A 20791-nucleotide genomic window follows, 5' to 3' on the forward strand; every position below is an offset into this window, starting at 1 on the left:
CACCGCGCAAGCATGCGAGAGGTTTACTGCCTCGTGAGCTTGCTGACGAGGACGGAGAGGTGTATCTGTGCATCCGCCAGGCATTCAGCGCAGCCTTTGATGAGCTGCTAGAGCAGGTGAGCACAGGAACACACTTTGGTGTGCCCTGCTGCTCTCTCTCTCTCTCTCTCTCTCTCTCTCTCTCTCTCTCTCTCCCTCTGAAGCTCATTGATGAGGGCTGCATGCTCAAAGCAACAGAGCAGTGGAAAATGCCCAGAGATTGGATTGAGGAGGGGTGATATGTTCCTTCCTGATGCAGATCACAGCCTCAGAGCAAGCAGTGGTCGTGGAGGAGCTGTGGACATTCCTGTCAGACTACCTGGATCGCACGATGGCCAGAGCTGACGTTGCGATAAACCAGTCTGCCATGCAACACACTGCCATGGAGGAGGTACAATCCCCCTTGTGACTTCATCCCTGGTATCCCCCATAAGTGTATTATCATCAGTCATGTTCATACAAGCAATAATATTACAGGTTGTTCAGTGATTAGGGGATAATGTTATGATCGGAACCTGATGTTGCCCTTTTGTTGCTGCAGATGGAGAGGGAGATGCGCCTGCTGAGGGCGCACTGCAACAATCTCGAGGCCCAGCTCACAGAAAGGAGCCTTGCACTGCCCACGGCCCAGCTGAAGGGCTACTCTCTACCTGCCCCAAGCATCAGCGGAGCATTCCTTGCCACAGCAGCGGCAGCAGAAATACAGAAGCAGGAGCCGCAGGACATCAGCGAGGCAGCCGGGGCGTCGCTCCTGCAGGCAAAGCTCGCCGAGCTGGCTGGCCGGCCGCGCGGCGCAGCCGCAGCCGCCAGGTTCGACCGGGCGGGGTCCGCAAAGAGCGCCGGCCTGCGCAGGCTCGCTCAGGAAACCGGCTGCGCCGGGGAGGCGGCCGTTACATATGTGGAAGACCTGACGCCTGCAGGTCAGCGGCTGAGTGGGGTGTATTCTGCGGTCGGGATGGGGCCCAGGGTGACGGCAGTGACTGCCTTGCAAGAGTCTCAACAAGGGGAACAGAGAGAGGGGATCGGTCAATCGCAGCGCAAGTGGATGGACCGGGGGGAGCTGCCGCTGCCAGTGAGCGCGCAGGAGCACTCGCTGAAAGTCGAAAGGGAGAAGTGGCAGGTCAGTCCTGGCCATCTGGCTTGCTGTGTCCACAACTGAAGTACATCTTGCATGCATGCATGCTACCTGTCCTGAGAGTGTACCCCCGCGACCATTACCATGCCGTGAAATCTCCGTGAACGCCCAGTGCAGCATAGGCCGATCAACGAGTACGAGGAATCCAGTCATGTCGTGACCAGTAATTAGTAATTCACCGGTAATGTGGTGACTGTGGGCAGGCAGCCCAGAGGGGGCTGATGCACAAGCTGGAGGAGCAGCTGGTGGGCATCAGCCTCCGCAGCTCAGGCCGTCTGCCCGACATCGCCCCTGCACAGGTTCCCACACTCGACCTCGACCCGGGCGCTGACATGGCAGACCCGGTGCCCGGGGGTGGCTCACCCCGCCTCAGCCCGGAGCCGCCAATTGCCCGGCAGCCACCGGCGGTGGCCAGCACTCGGCCCACGTCCATCGCGCAGCGGGCCAGCATGAGCGTATGGGGGCGTTACCTGGCCAACAGGTGATTCACCTGATGAGTCGTCTCTGACTCACCTAGTCACAACACCCATGCGAGGTCCATTATCCAGCCATGAGCAGCAGACGTAAGACTGTTTGCTTCACATATTGGGCGAAGCAGACGTAAGACTGTTTGCTTCACATATTGGGCGCCGAGTGATTGAGTATTACTCAAATCTGGCAGTCCAACAATGGTAAGGAAATGTGGCAGCCTTCTCCTGCAGCTTCTCTGCAGAGGCACCTTGCCTCCTGGCAGGAAGAGCGAGTAATATAACGATAGCGTCACAGGGGCCGCTCGCATGTTCCTGGATCAAGGCTGCGCGGACTGAGTATGATTGTGTGTTGGCAGGTCGCTGATGCTGTCGCCGACCATATCAGAGGCAGAGAGGAGGGGCCTGTCTCTTGGGGCGTCCCTGCCCCACCTGGTGCCACCTGGACGCCTGCTGACAGATGCAGCATGCGGGCCCCTGGCTGAAGGCCTCTGCCTCAGCGCAGCCCAGTCAGCTGCCAGCGAGGCGCCCACTCCAGTCGTTGCAGGTAAGTGCTTCACCGCGCACCAGTGCCAGAAGTGCAAGGATCCAGTTTTCCTCCGCCGAGGAGTACAAGATTTGCAAGTGCAGTGTCTGCAGGATACTGCACACGCAAGAGCTCCTCGATCTTTGCATCATATGACACCATATAGCCCGCAGAGGCAGGGATACAGAGATGAAGAGAGAGGGATGATGTCAGCATCTTAGTGCTTCGTTGACCTGGAACAGGATGGAGAGCCACACATGCGGGTGCCGCTAGACAGAGCTTCCCGCCTGCGACTCGCGCCCTGCGGACCCCTGTGCTGGTGGCAGCAGACTCTGGCGAGCTGCAGAGCGGGCCCACCTCCATAGGGCGTGCAGCCAGGGACAACAACCAGCGCTTCCTGCGCAGACCTTTGCACACCTTCGCGAGGTGCCATGCAAAGCTATTCAATCAACAAGACAGTACCAAGCATTGATTATATTTGGCGCGATAACAGCAGTTCCTTGTGATCTGTGTGATGCTGTATGTCTGTGCATAGAATGTGAGGCTAAACTCATAATTCAGAGCAATGCTGACTACTCTGCATGGGATGTGGGGCTGACAAACTGTGCGCTGTGCAGGGGCCCGGCAGCAAGCGCACCGGAGCAGGAAACCCTCGCCACGATGCTGAACCGCTCGGCCGCGGCCGCGCTGCGCCCTGAGCAGATTGCGCTCGCGTTGGCGGCTGAACCGGCTGCGCGGCCGACTGTCTCATCCGAGATCGTCGCCGCAGCCGCGCGCAGCACGATCGCCGAGACCCCGGTTTTGTTCACACCCCCGGCCGCCCGCTGGAGTGTAGAATCCAAGGGGTTTGAACGGGAATCCCTAGCAGCTGAGGACGGCCGCACGGACGCCAAGGCGGCGGCGGCCGTCCCGAGTCCGCCGTTCGCGCGCGACGCGCGCGATACGCGGCGTTCCCTCGCGAGCCCCCAGAAGGCTGAAGCGGTCTCCAGTGCCTGCCCTGTGGAACATGTCTCTCCAGGTGCGCTACCTTTGCTCATCCCAGTTGTGCAAGCACACAGATAGGCTGTGTGTCCATGACGCAATCAGGAGCCTCCTAAATCCTCAAAGCATGACAGCTTGTGAGCTTGTTCCAAGAACCCTTTCACACCGAGATGTTGTGTGTTCTTGACAAATTGTCCAGCCGCAGTGTGCCTGGCAGGTGCTGAGCAGGGTTGTGTCTGTCTCAGGAGCCTCGGAGACCGCCGAGAAAACTACACAATTGCCCGGCCGGCCGCGGAGCAGCCGCGGCTTTGCGCGCGCCAGCATGGCGGACTGGGGGCGTGCCCCCGGCTCTGCCGCGAAGGGGGGTCCGTCCCCCGGGATCCATCCCCGGAGCTCCCCTGGCGTCAGCCCCGGCTCTGTGGGGGGCTCTGCACTGGTGGTGCACTCCCCTGTCTGGAGCTTTGACGCCGCCGGAATGCCCACGGACCGCTCTACACGACCCGCCACCGCCCGCGATGCTGCTATTCAGAGCCCACCGCGCTTGCAGCCCGCTCTGCAGCAGAAATCAGCTGCTGGAGTGGCGTCTGTGCAAAGACCGGACAAGGGAAAGCATGCAATTGGGCAGAGTGAAGAGGGGCGGGCAACCCTGGCAGATGCAGTGCGCGCTCAGGGTGGGGCACTGGACAGGAGTATCAGCTTTGTGTGCCGCGAGGTTACGTCGTCCCTGCCAGACCTGTGCTTCGCGGCGGCTGATGCGCCAGCGCCGGCCGCAGCCGCCGCGCAGCTGCCGGCTGACGCGCAGGCTGCGATTGCTGTGCCCATTGAAGCTGGCAGGCAGGATGCTGCTGCTGGAGCCAAAGCTGGCAAGGCGGTGACATGGCGGTCTCTGAACGCAACCGCCGCAGCAGCTAGCCAGCAGCTGCCACCTGCGCCCACTGACAAGGCTCAGGGCGCATCGGCAGCTCCGTCCGAGCAGCTCAGCCCCGGCGCGGAGAGGCGGGGCGCAGACAGCATAGCACCAGCAGTGCAGCCCCTGAAGGCGGCAGCGGCTGTGGCAGTAGCCGCGGCGCAACCTGCTGTCACAGCGGCTGCAAGCGTAGTCAGTCTGGCTGCGACACAGGCAGCGCAGGCCAAAGCACTGGCGACCACGGAAGTGACATCTGCTAAGGCCAGCATTCAGCTGGAGGCTGCCGCTGTGCCAGCATTATCATCTACTGCAGGTGCCCTTCTGTGCACGGCAAGTGCAAGCTCTGCCGCTGTCAGCACGAGGGAGGATGCTGGCAAACCAGCAAATGTGGCTTGGCCGCCCGCAGAGAAGGATGCAGGGTCAGCAGCCGGTGCAGCTGTGGCAGTGGAAGGTGGCCGCAGGAGCGAGGCAGCAACTGACCAGGCAATTGCAGTGGCAGCTTCTGCTGCAGCAAAGGCCAGCAAGCCAGCCGAGGCACAGACGCCGTTCCTCTCAGCGGCCTTCTCTGCACCGCTGCCCCAGAGCGACCTGGCAATCCACTGGAAGCCCGCTGCAACGAGCGGCGCGACGGCCTTCAGCAACCCCTGGTCTGCTGGCCCCAGCACCGCCGCAGCTGGCTGGGGCTCACAGGGAACGCCCTTCACCCCAGCGCCCTCCAAAGCGAGCATCGACGCAGAGACATTCCACACCGCCGGCGACGAGGTGTCGGACGCTGGAAATACGCCCCAGTCGTCTCTTGCGCACGCAGCCGGCGCTGACACGGACCAAAAGGAAGACGCTGATGAAGAGGCTGGGGAGGAAGAGGAGGCAGAGAGCAGCCCGGCAGACATCGCTGGGGAAGAGAAGGAGGGGTCAGAAGGTGAAGGTCTGGAGGGAGGCAAAGGTGCCAGCCTTCCGGAGAAATGCAAGTCGGCGATGCAGTGCATCAAGTCAACATGCGAGGCCGTCGGCAGCATGGCGGCCGTCAACGCGAGCGCGCCGAGCAGCAGCGGCAGCGCTGAGTCAGCGGAGTATGTCGGCGATGACGCTGACGATGACTCGCCGGATGACGCCGGCAATGACTCATCAGATGACGGTGACTCATCGGACGACGAGGCGTGCGCGGCCATCGGCGAGGACTCGCAGTGGGAGTCTGGCACCTCTGAGTCAGCGCTTGAGTCAGCAGATGAGGCAGATGTCGAGTCAGAGGCAGCGTCTGGCTCTGATGAGGACGATGGGGAGTCTGACGGGGAGTCGACGTCGGCAGAAAACCCTGCAGGGGATATGATTGCGGGGCTGCTGCGCACGGTCAGCACCGAGCTGGACGTGGATGACATCATGAGCATGACCGTCGCTGACCTGGACACCCGCAAGATCAAGGGCCTTGCTGAGGGCAGCAGCTGCAGCATGCAGGCCGCAAAGGTGGTCTCGTTGGAGGTGTTTGCAGGGCCATCTGCAGCCGCGGCTGCTGCCCAGATCTCTAGCAGTGATCAGGTGAGGGTTGTGTTGGGAGAACAAATCCTCCCAAACTGTAATACTCTCCTTGACACGTTCCAGGGAGTGGCAAGCTTCCTGCATAAGTTGTGAACACCAGACACGGTGTGCTAGGCTGCACTGCATGAAGCTTGTGAATCAGCTGGGGCCTTGAAAAAAAGTGCTGAGCAACGTATGCTTGACAGGATGACAAAGCCGTGAAGGAGAGTGAGGGTGCAGAAGCGATGGTAGAGGGCTCAGAGGACGAAAGCAGCGGAGTAAAAGGAACACTGGGCAATCTGAAGTGTCCCCTGCCTGGCAACTTCCTCCTGCCTGACAGCCTGTTCGGCAGCCCAGCTGCACAGGTGTAAGCCAGCAATGTTTCAGAATCCATGCACCAGTCTGTCTTGCTCACTAGGGGTTTCGGCAGTAAGCGTTTTGTCGATGCAGAAAAACAGACTGAAATGGCTTAATTTGATAGATTTCTTGCTGCAGGCAGCAGAAGTGGACACCAGCTTCACACTGAGGCGGCGGCCAGTTGCGAAGGGCAGGTGCACGACTTGCTGATCTGCAGGCTTATATTAATCCACATTTACCTGACAGTCCTAAGAAGTAATTGCTAAGTGTGCTGCAGTGTGAGAAGCAATGCTTATGAATGCTTGGCATGCATGCCTGATCAAAAATTCTGAACTAATTGTGTGCGTGTGCTTGTAGGAAAGGAGGGAGGCGTGGCAGGGGTTGAGCGTTGCATAAGACAGTGGATCTGCTGATCTTTTATAAACGTGGCATTTTTGCGCATATCTATGGAATACCTGTTGCTTAGAAGAGTTTGTGAAGCCGCCCAGATGCAACGGACTGTGTTTGACATTGAAAAATAACACAACGTTGCTGCATCTGTCTGCGCAGCATGCTGTGGTATTCCCTTGGAAAGTTGCACAGCTATATACCCTCTTTCACAGTTGAGACCCCAAAGGTGCAAGATTTAATGGGACTTGCAGAGGGATTGCAGGGTCTTAACCACCCGGTTGAACTCCTCTGTACATTGTGGCTCCTTTGATGAAAAGACAGCATCTACACAGAGAGAAATGCCTCTGTACAATTTACTTCAACTAAGTAAATACTTCAATGCCAAGCTGAGCATAGCTGATCCTCCTAGTAAATGTACATAGGCTCCTTGAAATGCACCTGCTCATACTGGCAAGGAAAAATCTCCAAGGAAATTATTCCCTGATTCATTCTGATCTATGCCATGTTCCAGCGAAATATTTGGCCTCTTAAAATCCCGACAAAGTGCTCCTGACCCACCACCGGGCATTATGATCCAGTGAGACAGATACAGCCCGATGCCTAATGATGATGACGCATCCACTGCATGCACGGCTTCCTCACTCATCCCTGAGCTACTTCCGCACAGCTCGATACGTAGCTCTAGTAAGATGGAGATTGCATTCTGCATGTGTGTGTGGGCATTCAGGGTGCATGGATCATTCAATTGGTCAAGCGCGACATGAGAATCACAAGGCGCTCAGGTAACCACATGTCTCGCTCTGCCACCCCTGCCCAGGAGGTATCACTCAAGGGGTAGGCGGCCGTACGCGCGGTTTATAGTCCCATCAAACAGATATAGCCCATGCCTACTGCATACAAGGCTTTATGTACGCATCCCTGATCTGCTTTGGCACAGCTCGCGCACTCGGCTCTAGTCGGGTGTTTAGGTAACCCTCAGTCACCCCTGTCCAAGGGGTGTTATTCGAGGGGCAGGCGGCCGCAAGCGCGAACAGAGGCGAGCGTTGCGCCGAGGCCGTGCTTCTGAAAGGCCTCGTGGGCGGCCCGGAAGCCGTCCCCATAAACGTGGCTGCGGTCCGTACGGATCTGGTGCGCGAAGTAGCTGGCCAGCCGCTCCTCCCACGTCCCCTGCACGTTGATCATCGATCATCCTGTGCCTCTGGTCATCACTGGTCGTCACTAAAGCCACGCGCTTCTTGACCCAACATGTGACTCACACCGGTGCAAATGAGAACTTGCTCCTTCCAACATTTTCAATATATGGTCTTTGGACTGCCAACCCAGTCAGCGCAAACGCTGCCACCAATGTAGGACAAACACTCAAACATGTAAAATGCAGCGCAGTGGCACAGCGCAGAGCGCAGAAGCTGCCACCTGTGTAGGACAAATACTCAGAGACTCTAGAGCAGTGGAGTCAAAGCAGAGCGATAGGGCGCAGAGCGTAAAAGCTATCAATGTGGGGCAAACAGTCATTATTTGCAGTGGCACAGAGCAGAGAGGAGGGCTGCACCTCGGGGGCGGGCGGCTGGTGCTCGAGCCACAACAGGGCCATGAGCTGGCAGAGGCCCTCCTCCACATCCAGGCTCAGCCGCGTGTGGCCGCTCAGGCGCAGGTATGCGTGCATCAGCTCGTGCGCCAGAATGCTGCCCGTCAGCAGCCACGGCATCCCGTACTGCACCAGGATCGCCGTCACCTGTGCGCGACCCCCAACCAACACGCTCAGTTCACCTCGTTCTGCACCCTCAGAAAACTCCCGGAAACCCAGACATTTTGCCGTTTACTGAGGCCAACAAGTCCAATATGGGCGGCTCGCCTAAAGCTGAAGCAGATCTTGACATCTTTGCAGCAAGGCCAGCCAACAACACTGACAGCATGTCCTCTACGGCAATGATGTCGTGCAGACTCGCGAAGCAGCCTTTCTCTGCCGGCTGTCCTCTGCGCGCGCTTGTACCAGAGGGGCAGGCAACACGATACTTACACACCGGGGACCAAGAACAACATATGGGAGCAACACGTCCCGCGCGCACCTCGGTGTGCGCGGGCCCCTCAATGTGGGTGGTCTCGGGGCGGATGGAGAAGAATGGCAGGCCGCCGCCGGCGCCGCGGTTGCGCACGACGGTGCGGATCTGCCGGTACTCCTGCGTCAGCGTCAGCCCGCGCGTGTGAAACACCGGGCCGCTCCCGTCGCCGCGCCGGCCGCCGCCGCCGCCGCCGCCGCCGTTGCCGGCCGGGCGGTGCTCGACGGCCTCGGCGGAGTTAAGCGCGGCAGAGTCGACTAGCATCAGTGGCGGCTTCACCGGCAGCCGCATGCCCATGCCCTCGAAGAATGTCATGATCTGCAATTGCACACGCAGCACCACTCAGCTCAACCATGCCAATGCACATCACTACAAGCACACCCTTCAAGTGTTGGGCCGAATTATTTCTATAGATGTAAAGGAGTTTAAGGACACATATACACAGCCAAAAGCCTCAAAAGCCTGAAGGCAGGCCTCATCACCCAGCCCTCTTGCACGATCCTCTCGCCAGTCAAAGCCCTGGCACTGCGGTAAGCAAGTAGAGATGCACTCATGGCACTACTGCGTCGTGAAGTCCAGTGACCTGAAGGCCAGAAAAAGAAGGAGATGGGCATATGCTGCACCTTGGCGTAGAGCGGCTGGGCGTCTTGGGTGTCCACGACGATGCTGTCGAGGCAGGCGAGGCAGATGTGGCGCCCCTCCTCCAGCTGCGCCCAGTGCTCAGCCCTGTGTTATAGATAATTGGTCCCCATCAGCACGAAATTAGATCCACGTCAGCTACGAAAAGGTCCCGGGTAGCACCCCAGCACCTGAGGCATGATGCCCCTGCTTGCAGATGGACTACAAACAACACCGGCAAAGCAAGTGTTCCTTTTTCAGTGCAGGCAATGCGGATGAGGCAGTGAGAGCCCCAAACAGACTTGTCACCGTCAGCACCTCAGCACCTGAGCATGCCGCTGCTTGCACATGGACAAGAGACACAACTGCACAAGCAGTCATTACCTTCAAGGCAGGCGATGCTGACAGAGGGCGGTATATCAAGAATACACTTCCGTGAGGGTCAAGTAATGTCCAAATGGCAGCGCAAGGGGACATAAGTGTCAAATTGCATGCCGGCTGAAACTAATCGTCCTCTGATAATACAGTGAGAGCGCAATGCAGCAATGAATATTTGGGGGTATGGAGGGTTCCAGTGGCATGGGAGTTGCTGAGACTCACCTGGGGCAGAGGCGCTGGCAGGCGGTGCAGCGGACGGTGCCGTCGCTCTGGTGGGCAGGGCATGACTTCTGATCCTTCCAGAAATCGTGGGTCATGTACATGATGCCCCTCCCAGGCTGCGCGCACAAAGCAAAGAGCATCTAAACACTAGAACAATACCCATGCAGCTACACTGCTTCAGCAGACAGAGATCGACCACCAACCAGCCAAGTCCTGCAAAAGGGTTGCATTCCTTGTACACTCGCACAACCCAAAGCAAGATCCCACAACTGTCTCAGTAAAGAAGATAGTCAGACACTGCCAGGATGCCAGGGTAAGAAAAAAGTTCCTGATCCCCCCAAAGCAAAGAGGCAAAACATAAAAATGCACAACATGCAAGATTTGCACACTACTGCCTCTGTTGCGTAGTATATTTCCTCGGGTCAAAATATGGAAGGATTGAGAAGATAGATTGCCAGGAGGGAGGCGTGATGTCAGCGCACCACTTCGGGGATGATGTCAGCGCAGACGCAGCAGCGCTGGCCGAAGGCGAGCCGGTAGCAGTCCGGGTGGTAGGGAACGTGGCCGTCCGGCTCTGTGACAAAGCGATCGGCCATCGGCAGCTTGCAGTGGCCGCAGCAGAAGCAGCCCTGGTGCCAGCTGTGGCCCAGAGCTGATATGTACGTCCCCCAGCCGCCGTGCGCCGGGTGGCCGCAGCCGCCACAAAGATTCGCATCGAGCACTGCAGGACAGGGGCAGCCTCTCAGTACCACCCTTGCTGAGAAACAGCACACAAGAAGAGCGGTGCGCTACGAGTCAGAAAGGGAGAGTCCCACGACCTTGCCATCAGTGCTTGTGACATAAGAGAAGGGGTGTGCCACTCGTCAGACAGGACCCGGTCAGTTGTCAGTGTCCCTGCTAAGAAGTTACGAACACAGGTGTGCAATCAACTGCTTCAGAAAGAAGAAGAGACAGAGACAAGTTTTGTCTTTGGAGCATTGAAGAAAGAGTCAGCCCACCTGGCTGCTGAGGGGGCGGTGTTCGGGTTGGAGTGCTCTGTCTGCCGCCTGTCAAAGAGCTGGCACCCTGCTGTGATTCCCTGTTGAGTTGCTCCTGCAGCGCCTTGGCCAGTGCCTCATCCCTGGAGTCAGGCTGGGGCCGTGGAGCCTCCTATTCAACGGTTGAAGCTTTCAGAGCACCCGCTATGGGACTATATCGACATGATAAGGGCTGCAGGCAGCAATGGGTTGTTATTGGCAAGCATTGCAAGGTCTGTGATATCTCTACCCCTTGCTGCAATGCAACTTGATCCAATAAATCAAGAGCAGGCATAGAATAGCCAGAGTCCCATTCCATGAATTCTGGCTCATCAAGCACAGGACCTGCTTGAGCTGCACAAGCGCTGACATCATCAAGAGGCACATGGATAGGCTGGCACACAGCTTGTCAGCTGTCTTTATGCATGGCTGGCACATCGCTGCACAGCAGTGCAGGCACAGGTACTGCATGACACCCATTAAACACAATCGGCCAAAAGATATGACACCCACCTCCATGTCTAATTGCTGCTGCAGAGCCCGAGCCAGGGCCTCATCATCGGTGACGATAGGCAGATGCTGCCGCGGTACAGATGCCGAATTTCCGCTAGAACCATTTGCCAGCGGCTGTGGGAACGTGGCCTGCCAGCTGGGCCCAAGCTGCGGCTGCTGCTGCTGCTGCTGCTGGGGGATACCAGAGGGGCGATACTGCTGCACTGGAGGGTAATGGGTGCGCTTTGACGAGGAAGGCTGAGGTGGCGGCTGAGCTGGCAGGGAAGGTGCGGCAAAGAGCGGGGGCAGCGCTGCAAAGGGATCCTGACCAGACACCGAGGAACTGCCAGCAGGCTGCACTGTAGGCCGGATATCCCAAGGCATGCGGCGATTTGGTGCGAAGGGATTGTTGCTGCTAGGCCGCTGCTGCTGCACCTGCTGCTGCTGAGGAGGCGGCTGAGTGGGTGGCTGGGAAACACCCAAGTCTGCAAAGGTGGCAAATGGGTCGGCTGGCTGACTGGACGAGGGCTGACCTGCTGATGCCAGCCGCGCACGTTCCACCTCCTGTTGTTGCAGCTCATACGCAAGCTGCTCGTCGCCTGGGCACAGCAGGACAAATGTCTGCACACCATCAAGTGACCTGCACAACTCCTGGTGTGCAGCATGTTGCTCTTAGATGTCAACAAAGCACAAGCAGGTGGAATGCGGTGACAGATGTGATGTCTTCCTGCATAGCTTTTCAGCTGTGAGCAGCATGCAAAACAATCAAGGAAGAGCGAGTGAGTCATATTTGAGCCAGGGGGTGACGGCGGGGCGCACTGGTCTGTTTTGAAAGCTTTAGAGCTTTTTGAAGTTCGCGGTCCTCCTCATCTGGTGCAGAGGGCTGCGCGCCTGCACCAAATAAAGTTGGATTTGACAATTGCTCACTCTGTACGGCATGCTCACGGGCGCTGGCTTCCAAGGCTGCCTGCAGCGCAGCGTCCTCATCGTAGCCTGCAAGAAAGCAAGCCATCAGCTGCTCACCAGGATCACGAGATAGAAGAAGAGCTCTGCGTTGACATGGATGTCTTGAGAAGCGAAAGAGCCAAGGTTTTGCTATTCTGACTCTCAAGATATTGGCGAACCGTCCTGCCAACCAAACTTCTATGGTGGCCGATTCAAGTTGAAATACAAGGCAGCAGGGCCACTGATCGGCACATTTATGACATTAATAACTCCGAAATGATGCTGAAGTGTTCAATCATCAAGGGTTGGTCAAGAACTACACGGACCTGGGCCTGTTTCTACACGGTGCAGACCGTCAGAAGCGGCATTTCTTTGCGATCTGGCCATGGTACTGCTATTCGTGGCACTCACATCTTTTGCAGGACTTTTGCAGCCCCGCCACGTCCTCATGGCGAGAGTGTGAGGGAGCTACAAGAAAGATGTACTCTATGCCAGCTCAGTAATCTCTTCCAGAACAAGTCCTGTATACGTCGGTGAAATCAGTGAATAACTTGGAGAGAACTGAGCATCTCAGAAGCTTCCTAGGCTCATGAAGGAGTCGATGAGCAGATGGCCCGGAATGACGAAACAGGCAGCTTCCTCCAGCTGCCACCTGAGCACATGACGCCACCCGGGTATCCAAGGATGTGGAAGTGCATGCAGGCTTATTATTATTATTATTATTATTATTATTACAGGTCGGCAAACCCAAAGCCAGAGGCCATAGGGCATACACGCAGGGCGTCTGCAGCCACATCTGCGGGGCCTTCTTGGCTTGCAGACCGAAAGAACACCAGGTCAACCTCAGACATAAAGGTATAATTCTGCACAGCCATGCATATCTCATATGATCCTCAGATATTGCCACCTGCGCCATGAGGTGCTAGCAGCACATGATGCAGCTGTACCGTGCACTTCAGGTGCTGGCAGCGCTGCTGGGACCGCAATGCATCATCCATGTTGATCAGCTGTCAAGTTCAGTAAGCCGCGGCAGCTCAATGTACTATTACATTGTCTTGAAGTGTCTGTGTGCAGCACAGACTCAAGAATTTGGTGTATTCCAAAAGATCGCTTGTGATCTTGTGATATGATCAGGTTCCACATCTGCAATGAATTGGGGCAAAAAGGCGCATATCTTTACTCTCTGAACAAGCCAGGTCAAAGAAGGCAACCTACAGTACATTGGGGAGCAGGCCAGTCAAGCAGCTCCATCAAAAGTGCACAACATGATAATGCTCTTAGTGCTTCACAAAACAAACAGGTACACACCAAATGGTGTATGGTCTCTTGATGACAACAGTCGGATTAATAAAACTTTTATCACTAGCTTTTCAGTAGCACCAGCGCAGAGCAAGTCAAGGCAAGAAGATGAATGCAGTCAGATTGCCCTGGCACAGCAGGGCCTGAACTTATCGTTTGAGTTCCAATAGAATTCAATCTTGCTTGTCAGATCATCTGACTCAGATGCCTAGGGAGCCGAGCCTATTCTTGAGGCAGTTACCAAATCAGCCTTGCGAGTTGGTATTCCCATTGCCATTGTTGACTCCGTTGCCATTCCCCACATTCCCGATCCCATTGCCATTGCCGTTCAAGCTCCCTGAGTTGTTGTTGCCGTTCTGGTTCCCATTGCCAGCCCCACTGTTGCCCTCTCCATTCCCCTGCCCATTGCCTGTCCCAGCATTATTCACGCCGTTTGCGAGGCCGTTCACCGTCAAAGGAGTGTTTGGCGCTGCCCCTGAGGCGGCTGCACCGGCCTGCGCAGGCGCGGTGTTGGTGTCCAGGCCTAGGACGCTCCCGATCTTGCTGTCAACCAGGCTGTAAGAGCTGACTTGGCCCACCCCTGCCGGGTAGGTCACCGGGGAGGCTGGGCAGTTGCTGACAGTGATGACCGAGCCAGAACCTGCGCAGGGCGTCCCAGCAAGCTTGCTTGATGACACTCGCGCTCTGATCTGAGGCAACAGGCTGCAAGGTCATGCTGCTCCGTAGCCGCCGGCTGGTGGGTATGTAACGGGCACTTGCATGCAGCTACCGCTAACCCCATTGGCAGAACCCGAGCCTGTCCCACAGATGAGCAGTGCATCACAACCAAGGAGAATTCATATCACTGCAACCTCACAGGCGGCTTTGTACACAGAAAAGATGAGTACTGTACGGAACGTGCAGAATTGGACTTCAAGGATGAAAACTATTTAGGCTTTTGAGGTGGTGAGCTGGCTGTGTCGCACTGGAGGTGAGTCATCCTCACCTCCGCTGCAGGCCGCCCTGCCAGTGTTCTGGATGCCGCAGCTCCACGACAGTGAGGTGTCAGGCATGGAGAATTGCACCTGCCTACAGGTCGGTCCAAACACCCAGGACTGACCCTGCAAACACGACACGAATTGGTTGAACCTGAAGAGAGAAGGTCTACCGTATTGAGTATCTGACTTCCTGCCATGTAGATGATGAGCTGGTAAATCTGAGGCACAATTTGCACAAACGACATATGGCAAGTGAAAGGAAGCCTGGCTGTACCCCAACGTTGCAGACTCCTTGGTTGTAGATCACTTTGCCAAGCCCAGTGGAGCTTCCTGTCAGCTGCACATTGCCTGCACAGATGACATTAATTGACATTGACTTTACATGTGATGACAGCTGGAATGATAAGGGCAACACAAGAGTACAAGGCTACTTAGAAGCTGTATGCTTGGAGCATACCGTTTGCAGCAAGCACGTACTGATCCCCCGTCCCTGAAGATGTGATGGTTGCGCTTGTGTTTACGCCGGAGACATAAATGTTTCCTGTGCCTGTATTCTTCATAACGGCACTCGTGATGTTGCCTGTCACCACGGATGATCCAGTCCTGCATTTATGGCCGCACTGTCAGGAGAGGAAAGCTAGCACCAATATGGAAGGCCACACCTACAAGAGAAAGGTCCTTTCCTACAGCTTACACTGGTGACACAAATCCAAAAATAACAACAGAGGTGCAAAGATGTCTCAATTTCAGTAAGGTCAATTGGGACCCAGGCTAGGACATACCCCGAATTCACAAGAGTCAGCATTCCCGTGTCTATCCCTAGCACGTTGAGCTGTGACGTCCCTTGAGCATTGATTGTGAGCTTCGGTGTTGTAAATCCTGGTGCTACGATCGCGGGAAAAGTGCCGCGAGCTGTAACAGCGAACAGTGCAGTAGCTGGTAGGCCAACGGTGACCTTGATGGGGTTTGTTGTCGTGAAGGCATTGGACTCCAGAAGGAGCGTGTCGCCATCAATAAGGGTAGTGATAGCCTCTTTCACGGCCTCGTCGGCGTCAATTGTGACCTCATACCCTTCTGATGGCTGCACAAGAACTGTGAATGGAGCGCACAATGCCACACGTGAGAAAGGCGACTGCGTCAGGTCACGGGTCTGGACCCTCGAGCTCGCTGGTCCTGGAGCGGGCGCTCCAATCTGTGAGCCAGCTTCTGCTGACGGGCCTGGAGTAGGCTGGGCACTGCTGCTCACAAGGAGAGCACAGAACATACACACTGTTTTGAAGCCTGGTTGAATCATGCTGCTGCTCTCAAGTATGCATACAAGATTTACACAGATTTCTGGGTTATTTCAGCTTTGTCAAGACCAAAAAAGATTGATCAGATCCTTGGAAGCTGCTCTGGGATGACAAATCAGAAGGACACATGGCAGGGTTCGTAAAACTCCCTTCAACACCATCATCAACCCTTAACCCTTGGCTCCTTCAGCGAACGAGCCCATCGGAGTTTCGCTGATTCTGATTGATGATTGGCAGCTGCTGACACTTGTTCCATGCTGGAAGGCAAGTCGTGCTCAACGGGCGGGCAGGTGCCATGTCTGCCGATCTCATAGAACAAATGATGGCCGAAGCTTGCGAGAACAATGGCTTATTGTGATTCATAATTGCTCTCTGGAGGGAATGTTGGGAATCAGGGAATCTTCATATTCACAGGGCGATCGCCCCTCATAAGGGCCATCATGCGGTTAGACCGTACCCCTCGGTGGGTACCCAAGGTGGGCTGCCTGGCTGAATGATAAGTTTACTTGATCCTGCATTTGGTGAAGCGTATCTCAAAAGGCATCTACCATGCAGACTTTTTAATGGCCAAGCAACTGAAAGCTTGTTGCAGATGCTGGAACTGACATTTATATTTTGTTGTTCAGGAGCTCTAGAAAAGCTGGTGAGATAGGCGATGGACAGCTTTGCAAGCCTGGATTCCCGCTTAAAGACACGCTGGGGATGAGGGGTTGTGTGTTGGCCTTGCCGAAGGGTGAGTGCTCTGCACCAACATTTTCATTCCTCATCCAATCAGAATGGCTCCATCCCCTGAAGTGCGATATCAATGTGCTCCATTGTGAGGGCAATGGTCCTTTCTTGGGTTTGTGCTTTGTCAAATCTTGCAAGACTTGCATGAGAGGATGGGACGCATCAATGGATGTGAGCGCAGAATGTAGGAGGAATGCTGTCAGCATTATGCATTATGCTGTCCTGTGCTGCACTGCGTATATTAAGACTCCCTGGCATGACTTGTTCAACAAGTTGCAAGTTGCAGACCACAATGTTTGAAGGCATGCTGTGGACAGTGGACAGTGGCGGGGTGGGCGTGTCATGCACACCCACTGCATAAAAGCATGCGGCATGCATTGGTACTTGCGTGAAGGGATGCATCTGCTGCAAGCAGAGTCTCTATGTCTGCTAGTACCATGAAACACATGGTTGTTTTGTCTTGCTTCCTTCTTTGTGTAAATGCACCTATTAGCTCTTATATCTAGTAGATATAAGAGCTGGTGATGGTTTTAATGAATATATTCTGTGAAGAGTGTGCAACCTGCCAGGCACTCAAGTTGACTGGTGATGGCACACCATCTTGATGGGTTAGAAGAGCTTTAAGAAGCTTTGATCAAAGTTGTCACACGGTCACACATCCCGGGTGTGAGGTGTTGCGGGAAGTGAATGCACATGCACAGATCTGACTGCAGTGAAATGCATGCACATGCCTCTAGTCACCTCTGTCAGTGCAATGAGAATGCCTGACCAAGTGGAATACGTAAAAGATTCCCACACCTAGACAGTTGACTTCAGAGACATTTCACATAGACCCGTTACGTGCCATATCGACCCTAAACCCTCGAGTCCATCAGCCTGCTCAATGTCCTGTCCAATGGAAAGTGGAACAGCGGGCGGGATTGGTTGTGGGTTGAAGGACAAACATTATCTCGGAAATCTCTAAATCTGCTCCGATCAACTCGTTGCATCAACCTATCTGGAGGACACCTGATCTGAAGCAACGTTACATCCAGGAGGAAGACTAGCGATCAATAATACGGATTCAGAGGCAATCTGGAAGGCAAATTTATCCAATATGCTTGGATCGCAATCTCATCTGAGTCTCAACACTACCCTAGACACAAGACAAGTTCAGCACAATTAACTAGACAACACGATTGAACACCCTCTGCGGGTGATTGGTCCGCACAATGGGCCTACATGCTCCAAGAGAGGCAGTAATATCTATTCCTGATCCTTGGACGTTATTTGATGGTACCTAAAAGGCTGAAGAAGTCACTTGCAGAGATGCATGCCGCTGCACCGGCATTATTTGTTTCTGTACTTCTTGGTATCTTCAGCAAGAGTTTGGCCTCTCCGATACAGATCAATTGGTTCTATGACAGCCTGCCTTGCAAGGGAGGTAAGTTTGCTTCTTCAGCTGGTTGACCTTCCCACTATATACAGCACAGCTTCTTACCACTGAATTGCCCCACAGTGAGCAGCACGAGGATACACCAAGAAGGACTGGACTTCACAGTGTACCACAGTCTCTGGTAAGCCACCTGACAGGCGTGAGGCTTCTCAAGAAACCCATTAGCAGTTGACACATGCCATGCATGCAGCAGATACACGCTGTCTGGCTGTCTCCAGGTGGCACAACAAGCGCTTCTATGCTGTGTTGGATGGCAGCAACAAAGATGAAGCACTCAGCCCTGCCATCTCCATGAACACAGGCATCATGGGGCTGCCTGTGAAGGATGCACAGCTGTACTATGACAACCTCATGGTCAGCTCTCTGCAAGCCCATGGCACCTGTGTTGCTGCTACTCATAGATTTGACTGCTGTGCAACGCATGGGGCAGCAGTAAACCATGCATGCATGGAAGCAATACAGTACGAAGAGAATTATGCATGAATAAACTGTGCTGACGTGTAGGCTGGTTGGGTGCCTGGCACAAGCCTTCTGCTGGACTTGGCATTCCCTGCCTTCCCTGACAACATGGGGCATTGGATGGAAGCCCTGCTGCCAGTGTACAATGTGCTGGAACAAGGGTTGTGGAAAAGCGCCTTGCCTGAAGGATCGGGCTTCATTGACAACATCGTCTTTGTCAATCTCAGGAGGGACAACCTGGCAGTGAGCCTCCCAAGATGCCAGCGGCCTGTCATGCACTCTGCTCTCTCCATGTCTCCGCCTTTTCTCAGCTCTTGGTTAATGCTTCTGAGACGCCTGATATGGATAGACCTGATTGGAATTGCCTGCATGGGGGATGTGACCAGGATGTTTGTTTGCTTTCCTTGTGCACAGGACTTGGACTGGGTGTGGGAGATGATCAAGCTGGCTCTTGCTCCGGCTCTGCCTCCCAACAAAGACATGCCTCGAATTCTGTTCTATGAGGAGCTGGATCACATGGACAAGGCATCCTGGCTGGGTCTGGAGGCTGTTCTGGTGGCCACTGACAGGTACAGCGGACATGCCCCACTTGTGCAGCAATGTACATGCCTGTGAAATTGTTCATTTGGTGTTCAGGACTGCTGATCCTGTCCCTCTTTTCAAGATGACTCTTTGGGCTAAGCAATTTTTGACACACTGCTTGCAAGGAAACAATGATGAGTTCCCTTGCTCCCAGGTATGGGAGGGAGGATGGGCTCAATGGGTTCTTTGAGGCGGAGGTTGGAAGGAAATTCAGGGAGGCTGCGTTCAATAACCATGGCCTGCAGCCGCCTGCGGCAGGGAATCTGCCTCGCACCATTACCCTGCTGTCTGCAGTCCAGGGCGAGGAGGTACACCCTCCTCTCCCACATGCATGCATCCCATGCATCGAGCATTCTTGCACCCTTCACATCGCTATTTCTGATTCGCTCAACCTGCTGCACTGCTAGTTAATTTTTGTGGGGCCCGGCTGGCAGAGAGGGTCGGCTCTTATCATGGACGGGGAGGCTCATGATAAAAAAAAATGAAATTCAAGAAATAAAAATATATCTCGAAGAAATTTCAAAGTGCGCATGGCTGCAGGTGGTGAACAGGGAGGAGCTGATGGGGGCGCTGCAGGACATTGGGCACACGCTGGGACTGGCAGTGCGCCCCTACACAGCCACGGCCCGGGCGCCCTTCGAGTCTTACCTTTCTGTCATGGCCCGCACCGGCGTGCTGGTCTCCCGCCATGGGCCGCTGCTCGCCAACTCCATCTTCCTTCCACCAGGTCCACCTCTCCTATAAAATTGATGGGATCTGCTCTAAACAAGGGACCTTGCCACTGCCCCTACCAGTGTCATGCTGAGAGTGTGAAACTTGATGAAGATATGGCACTTGCATTTCCAGTCAGAAGTCTGGCAAATCAGGGGGTACCAAATCAAAAGAGGTAGGCTTCAGTACCCCCTAGCCAGTCCAGCGGCGGGGTCATCTATCGTGTTTAAAGGGGGCTCAGAAAAATAACTGCTGTCTGTGGGCACAGGGGCTGTGGTGATGGAGCTGCTGCCATACAACTGGGAGTGGAAGGGCATCAGCAAGATCTATGTGAATCTGACGCGCAGCCTGGGGGACATCCATCACATTGCCTGGCGCGCCACGCACCCCAAGTGGGCCCTCTACGGCAGCGCCGACCACGCACGCTATGCAGAATGGACGCCAGAGGAGTGCAACTCCAGGTAAGTTCAGACCTCAGCCCTTGATCGTGGCAACACGCCTCAACATGCACTTGTACTCTGATTTTGTATCGCCCTTGTGATAATTAAGAGGGGTGGCCGATGGTGTACCCCTTCCTGAGGACAGAAGCGGCCGTCTGTTGCGAGGAGGCCTGTTCACTGGCATGCAAGAAAGGCAGGATCCTCCCTTAAAGAAGCAGTGAGGCTACCTGACACAAAGGAGTCACGCAATTTATTAGTCATGGCTGTGAAGAAGGAGGGAAAGAAGATGAGGCGATTTGAGCAGTGGAGTGCTGCAACTTGTGCAGCCTGTTGTTTCCCAATTTCTTTATGCCCTGATTGTAAAGGGGATTGTTGCGCAGGGACTGCCTGGAGGTGCATGCTGCCGCGGCGATGCGCGTGGATACTGCAACGGTGCAGGAGATGCTGATGCAGATGGTGCCGGGTGCCATGCGCGGCGAAAGTGTGCGTTCGCTGCGGCAGCCCTGGCCAGAACTTGCTCTCGCGAAGGGGAACACCGGGCTGTGGTGGGACAAATGACAGCGCATCATGCAGATTATGGTCTGGTTGTTGTGTTTTGAGAGGCTGGAGCATGTGCTGTGCCATTTGCCCAAAGCCATGTCTTCCAGGAAGGCGGATGACGACTCTTCGATTCTCTCTCTGATGTGCTGCATCAGTGCAGAGAAAATTATGCCCGAATACCTTGAAGTGGACCATGAACAATCAAGAAGTGACAAATTTAGTTGTCACGGGTCAACTAAATCTTCCCAGAACGGGTCATAGAAGTGAAGCTAGTTACGATGTGTA

The 20791-nt window shown here is 55.2% G+C and overlaps 5 protein-coding genes across 5 annotated transcripts; 2 read left to right on the plus strand and 3 right to left on the minus strand.

Annotated features, from left to right (window-relative positions):
* Window positions 1-5540: 5540 nt before the first annotated feature.
* COCSUDRAFT_52096 (hypothetical protein) lies at window positions 5541-6570 on the plus strand. The gene is made up of 4 exons (XM_005651695.1): window positions 5541-5588; window positions 5774-5932; window positions 6063-6118; window positions 6282-6570. The coding sequence occupies exons 2-4, from the start codon at window positions 5813-5815 to the stop codon at window positions 6307-6309; spliced, it is 204 nt and encodes a 67-aa protein (XP_005651752.1). The 5' UTR covers window positions 5541-5588; window positions 5774-5812; the 3' UTR covers window positions 6310-6570.
* Window positions 6571-7313: 743 nt separating this feature from the next.
* On the minus strand, window positions 7314-10257 carry COCSUDRAFT_11485 (hypothetical protein; the record flags this gene model as incomplete). The annotated part of the gene is made up of 6 exons (XM_005651696.1): window positions 7314-7481; window positions 7864-8046; window positions 8381-8689; window positions 8995-9097; window positions 9590-9705; window positions 10075-10257. Coding segments are annotated over 6 exons (1062 nt in total), but the record flags the coding sequence as incomplete, so codon positions are not given.
* Window positions 10258-13071: 2814 nt separating this feature from the next.
* On the minus strand, window positions 13072-15662 carry COCSUDRAFT_52098 (hypothetical protein). The gene is made up of 5 exons (XM_005651697.1): window positions 15101-15662; window positions 14776-14921; window positions 14593-14666; window positions 14327-14441; window positions 13072-13981 (listed from the first exon to the last, which is right to left on the minus strand). The coding sequence occupies exons 1-5, from the start codon at window positions 15610-15612 to the stop codon at window positions 13587-13589; spliced, it is 1242 nt and encodes a 413-aa protein (XP_005651754.1). The 5' UTR covers window positions 15613-15662; the 3' UTR covers window positions 13072-13586.
* Window positions 15663-15838: 176 nt separating this feature from the next.
* COCSUDRAFT_31951 (hypothetical protein) lies at window positions 15839-16974 on the minus strand. The gene is made up of 3 exons (XM_005651698.1): window positions 16657-16974; window positions 16237-16343; window positions 15839-16086 (listed from the first exon to the last, which is right to left on the minus strand). The coding sequence occupies exons 1-3, from the start codon at window positions 16715-16717 to the stop codon at window positions 16057-16059; spliced, it is 198 nt and encodes a 65-aa protein (XP_005651755.1). The 5' UTR covers window positions 16718-16974; the 3' UTR covers window positions 15839-16056.
* Window positions 16975-17248: 274 nt separating this feature from the next.
* Window positions 17249-20524, plus strand: COCSUDRAFT_26591 (hypothetical protein; the record flags this gene model as incomplete). The annotated part of the gene is made up of 9 exons (XM_005651699.1): window positions 17249-17762; window positions 17838-17895; window positions 17993-18128; window positions 18279-18476; window positions 18648-18844; window positions 18955-19123; window positions 19341-19542; window positions 19795-19987; window positions 20347-20524. Exons 1-9 carry the CDS (start codon window positions 17612-17614, stop codon window positions 20522-20524), a joined length of 1482 nt encoding a protein of 493 aa, XP_005651756.1. The 5' UTR covers window positions 17249-17611.
* Window positions 20525-20791: the final 267 nt, after the last annotated feature.

This window comes from Coccomyxa subellipsoidea (assembly GCF_000258705.1).
Source record: "Coccomyxa subellipsoidea C-169, whole genome shotgun sequence".
Classification (NCBI taxonomy): domain Eukaryota; kingdom Viridiplantae; phylum Chlorophyta; class Trebouxiophyceae; family Coccomyxaceae; genus Coccomyxa; species Coccomyxa subellipsoidea.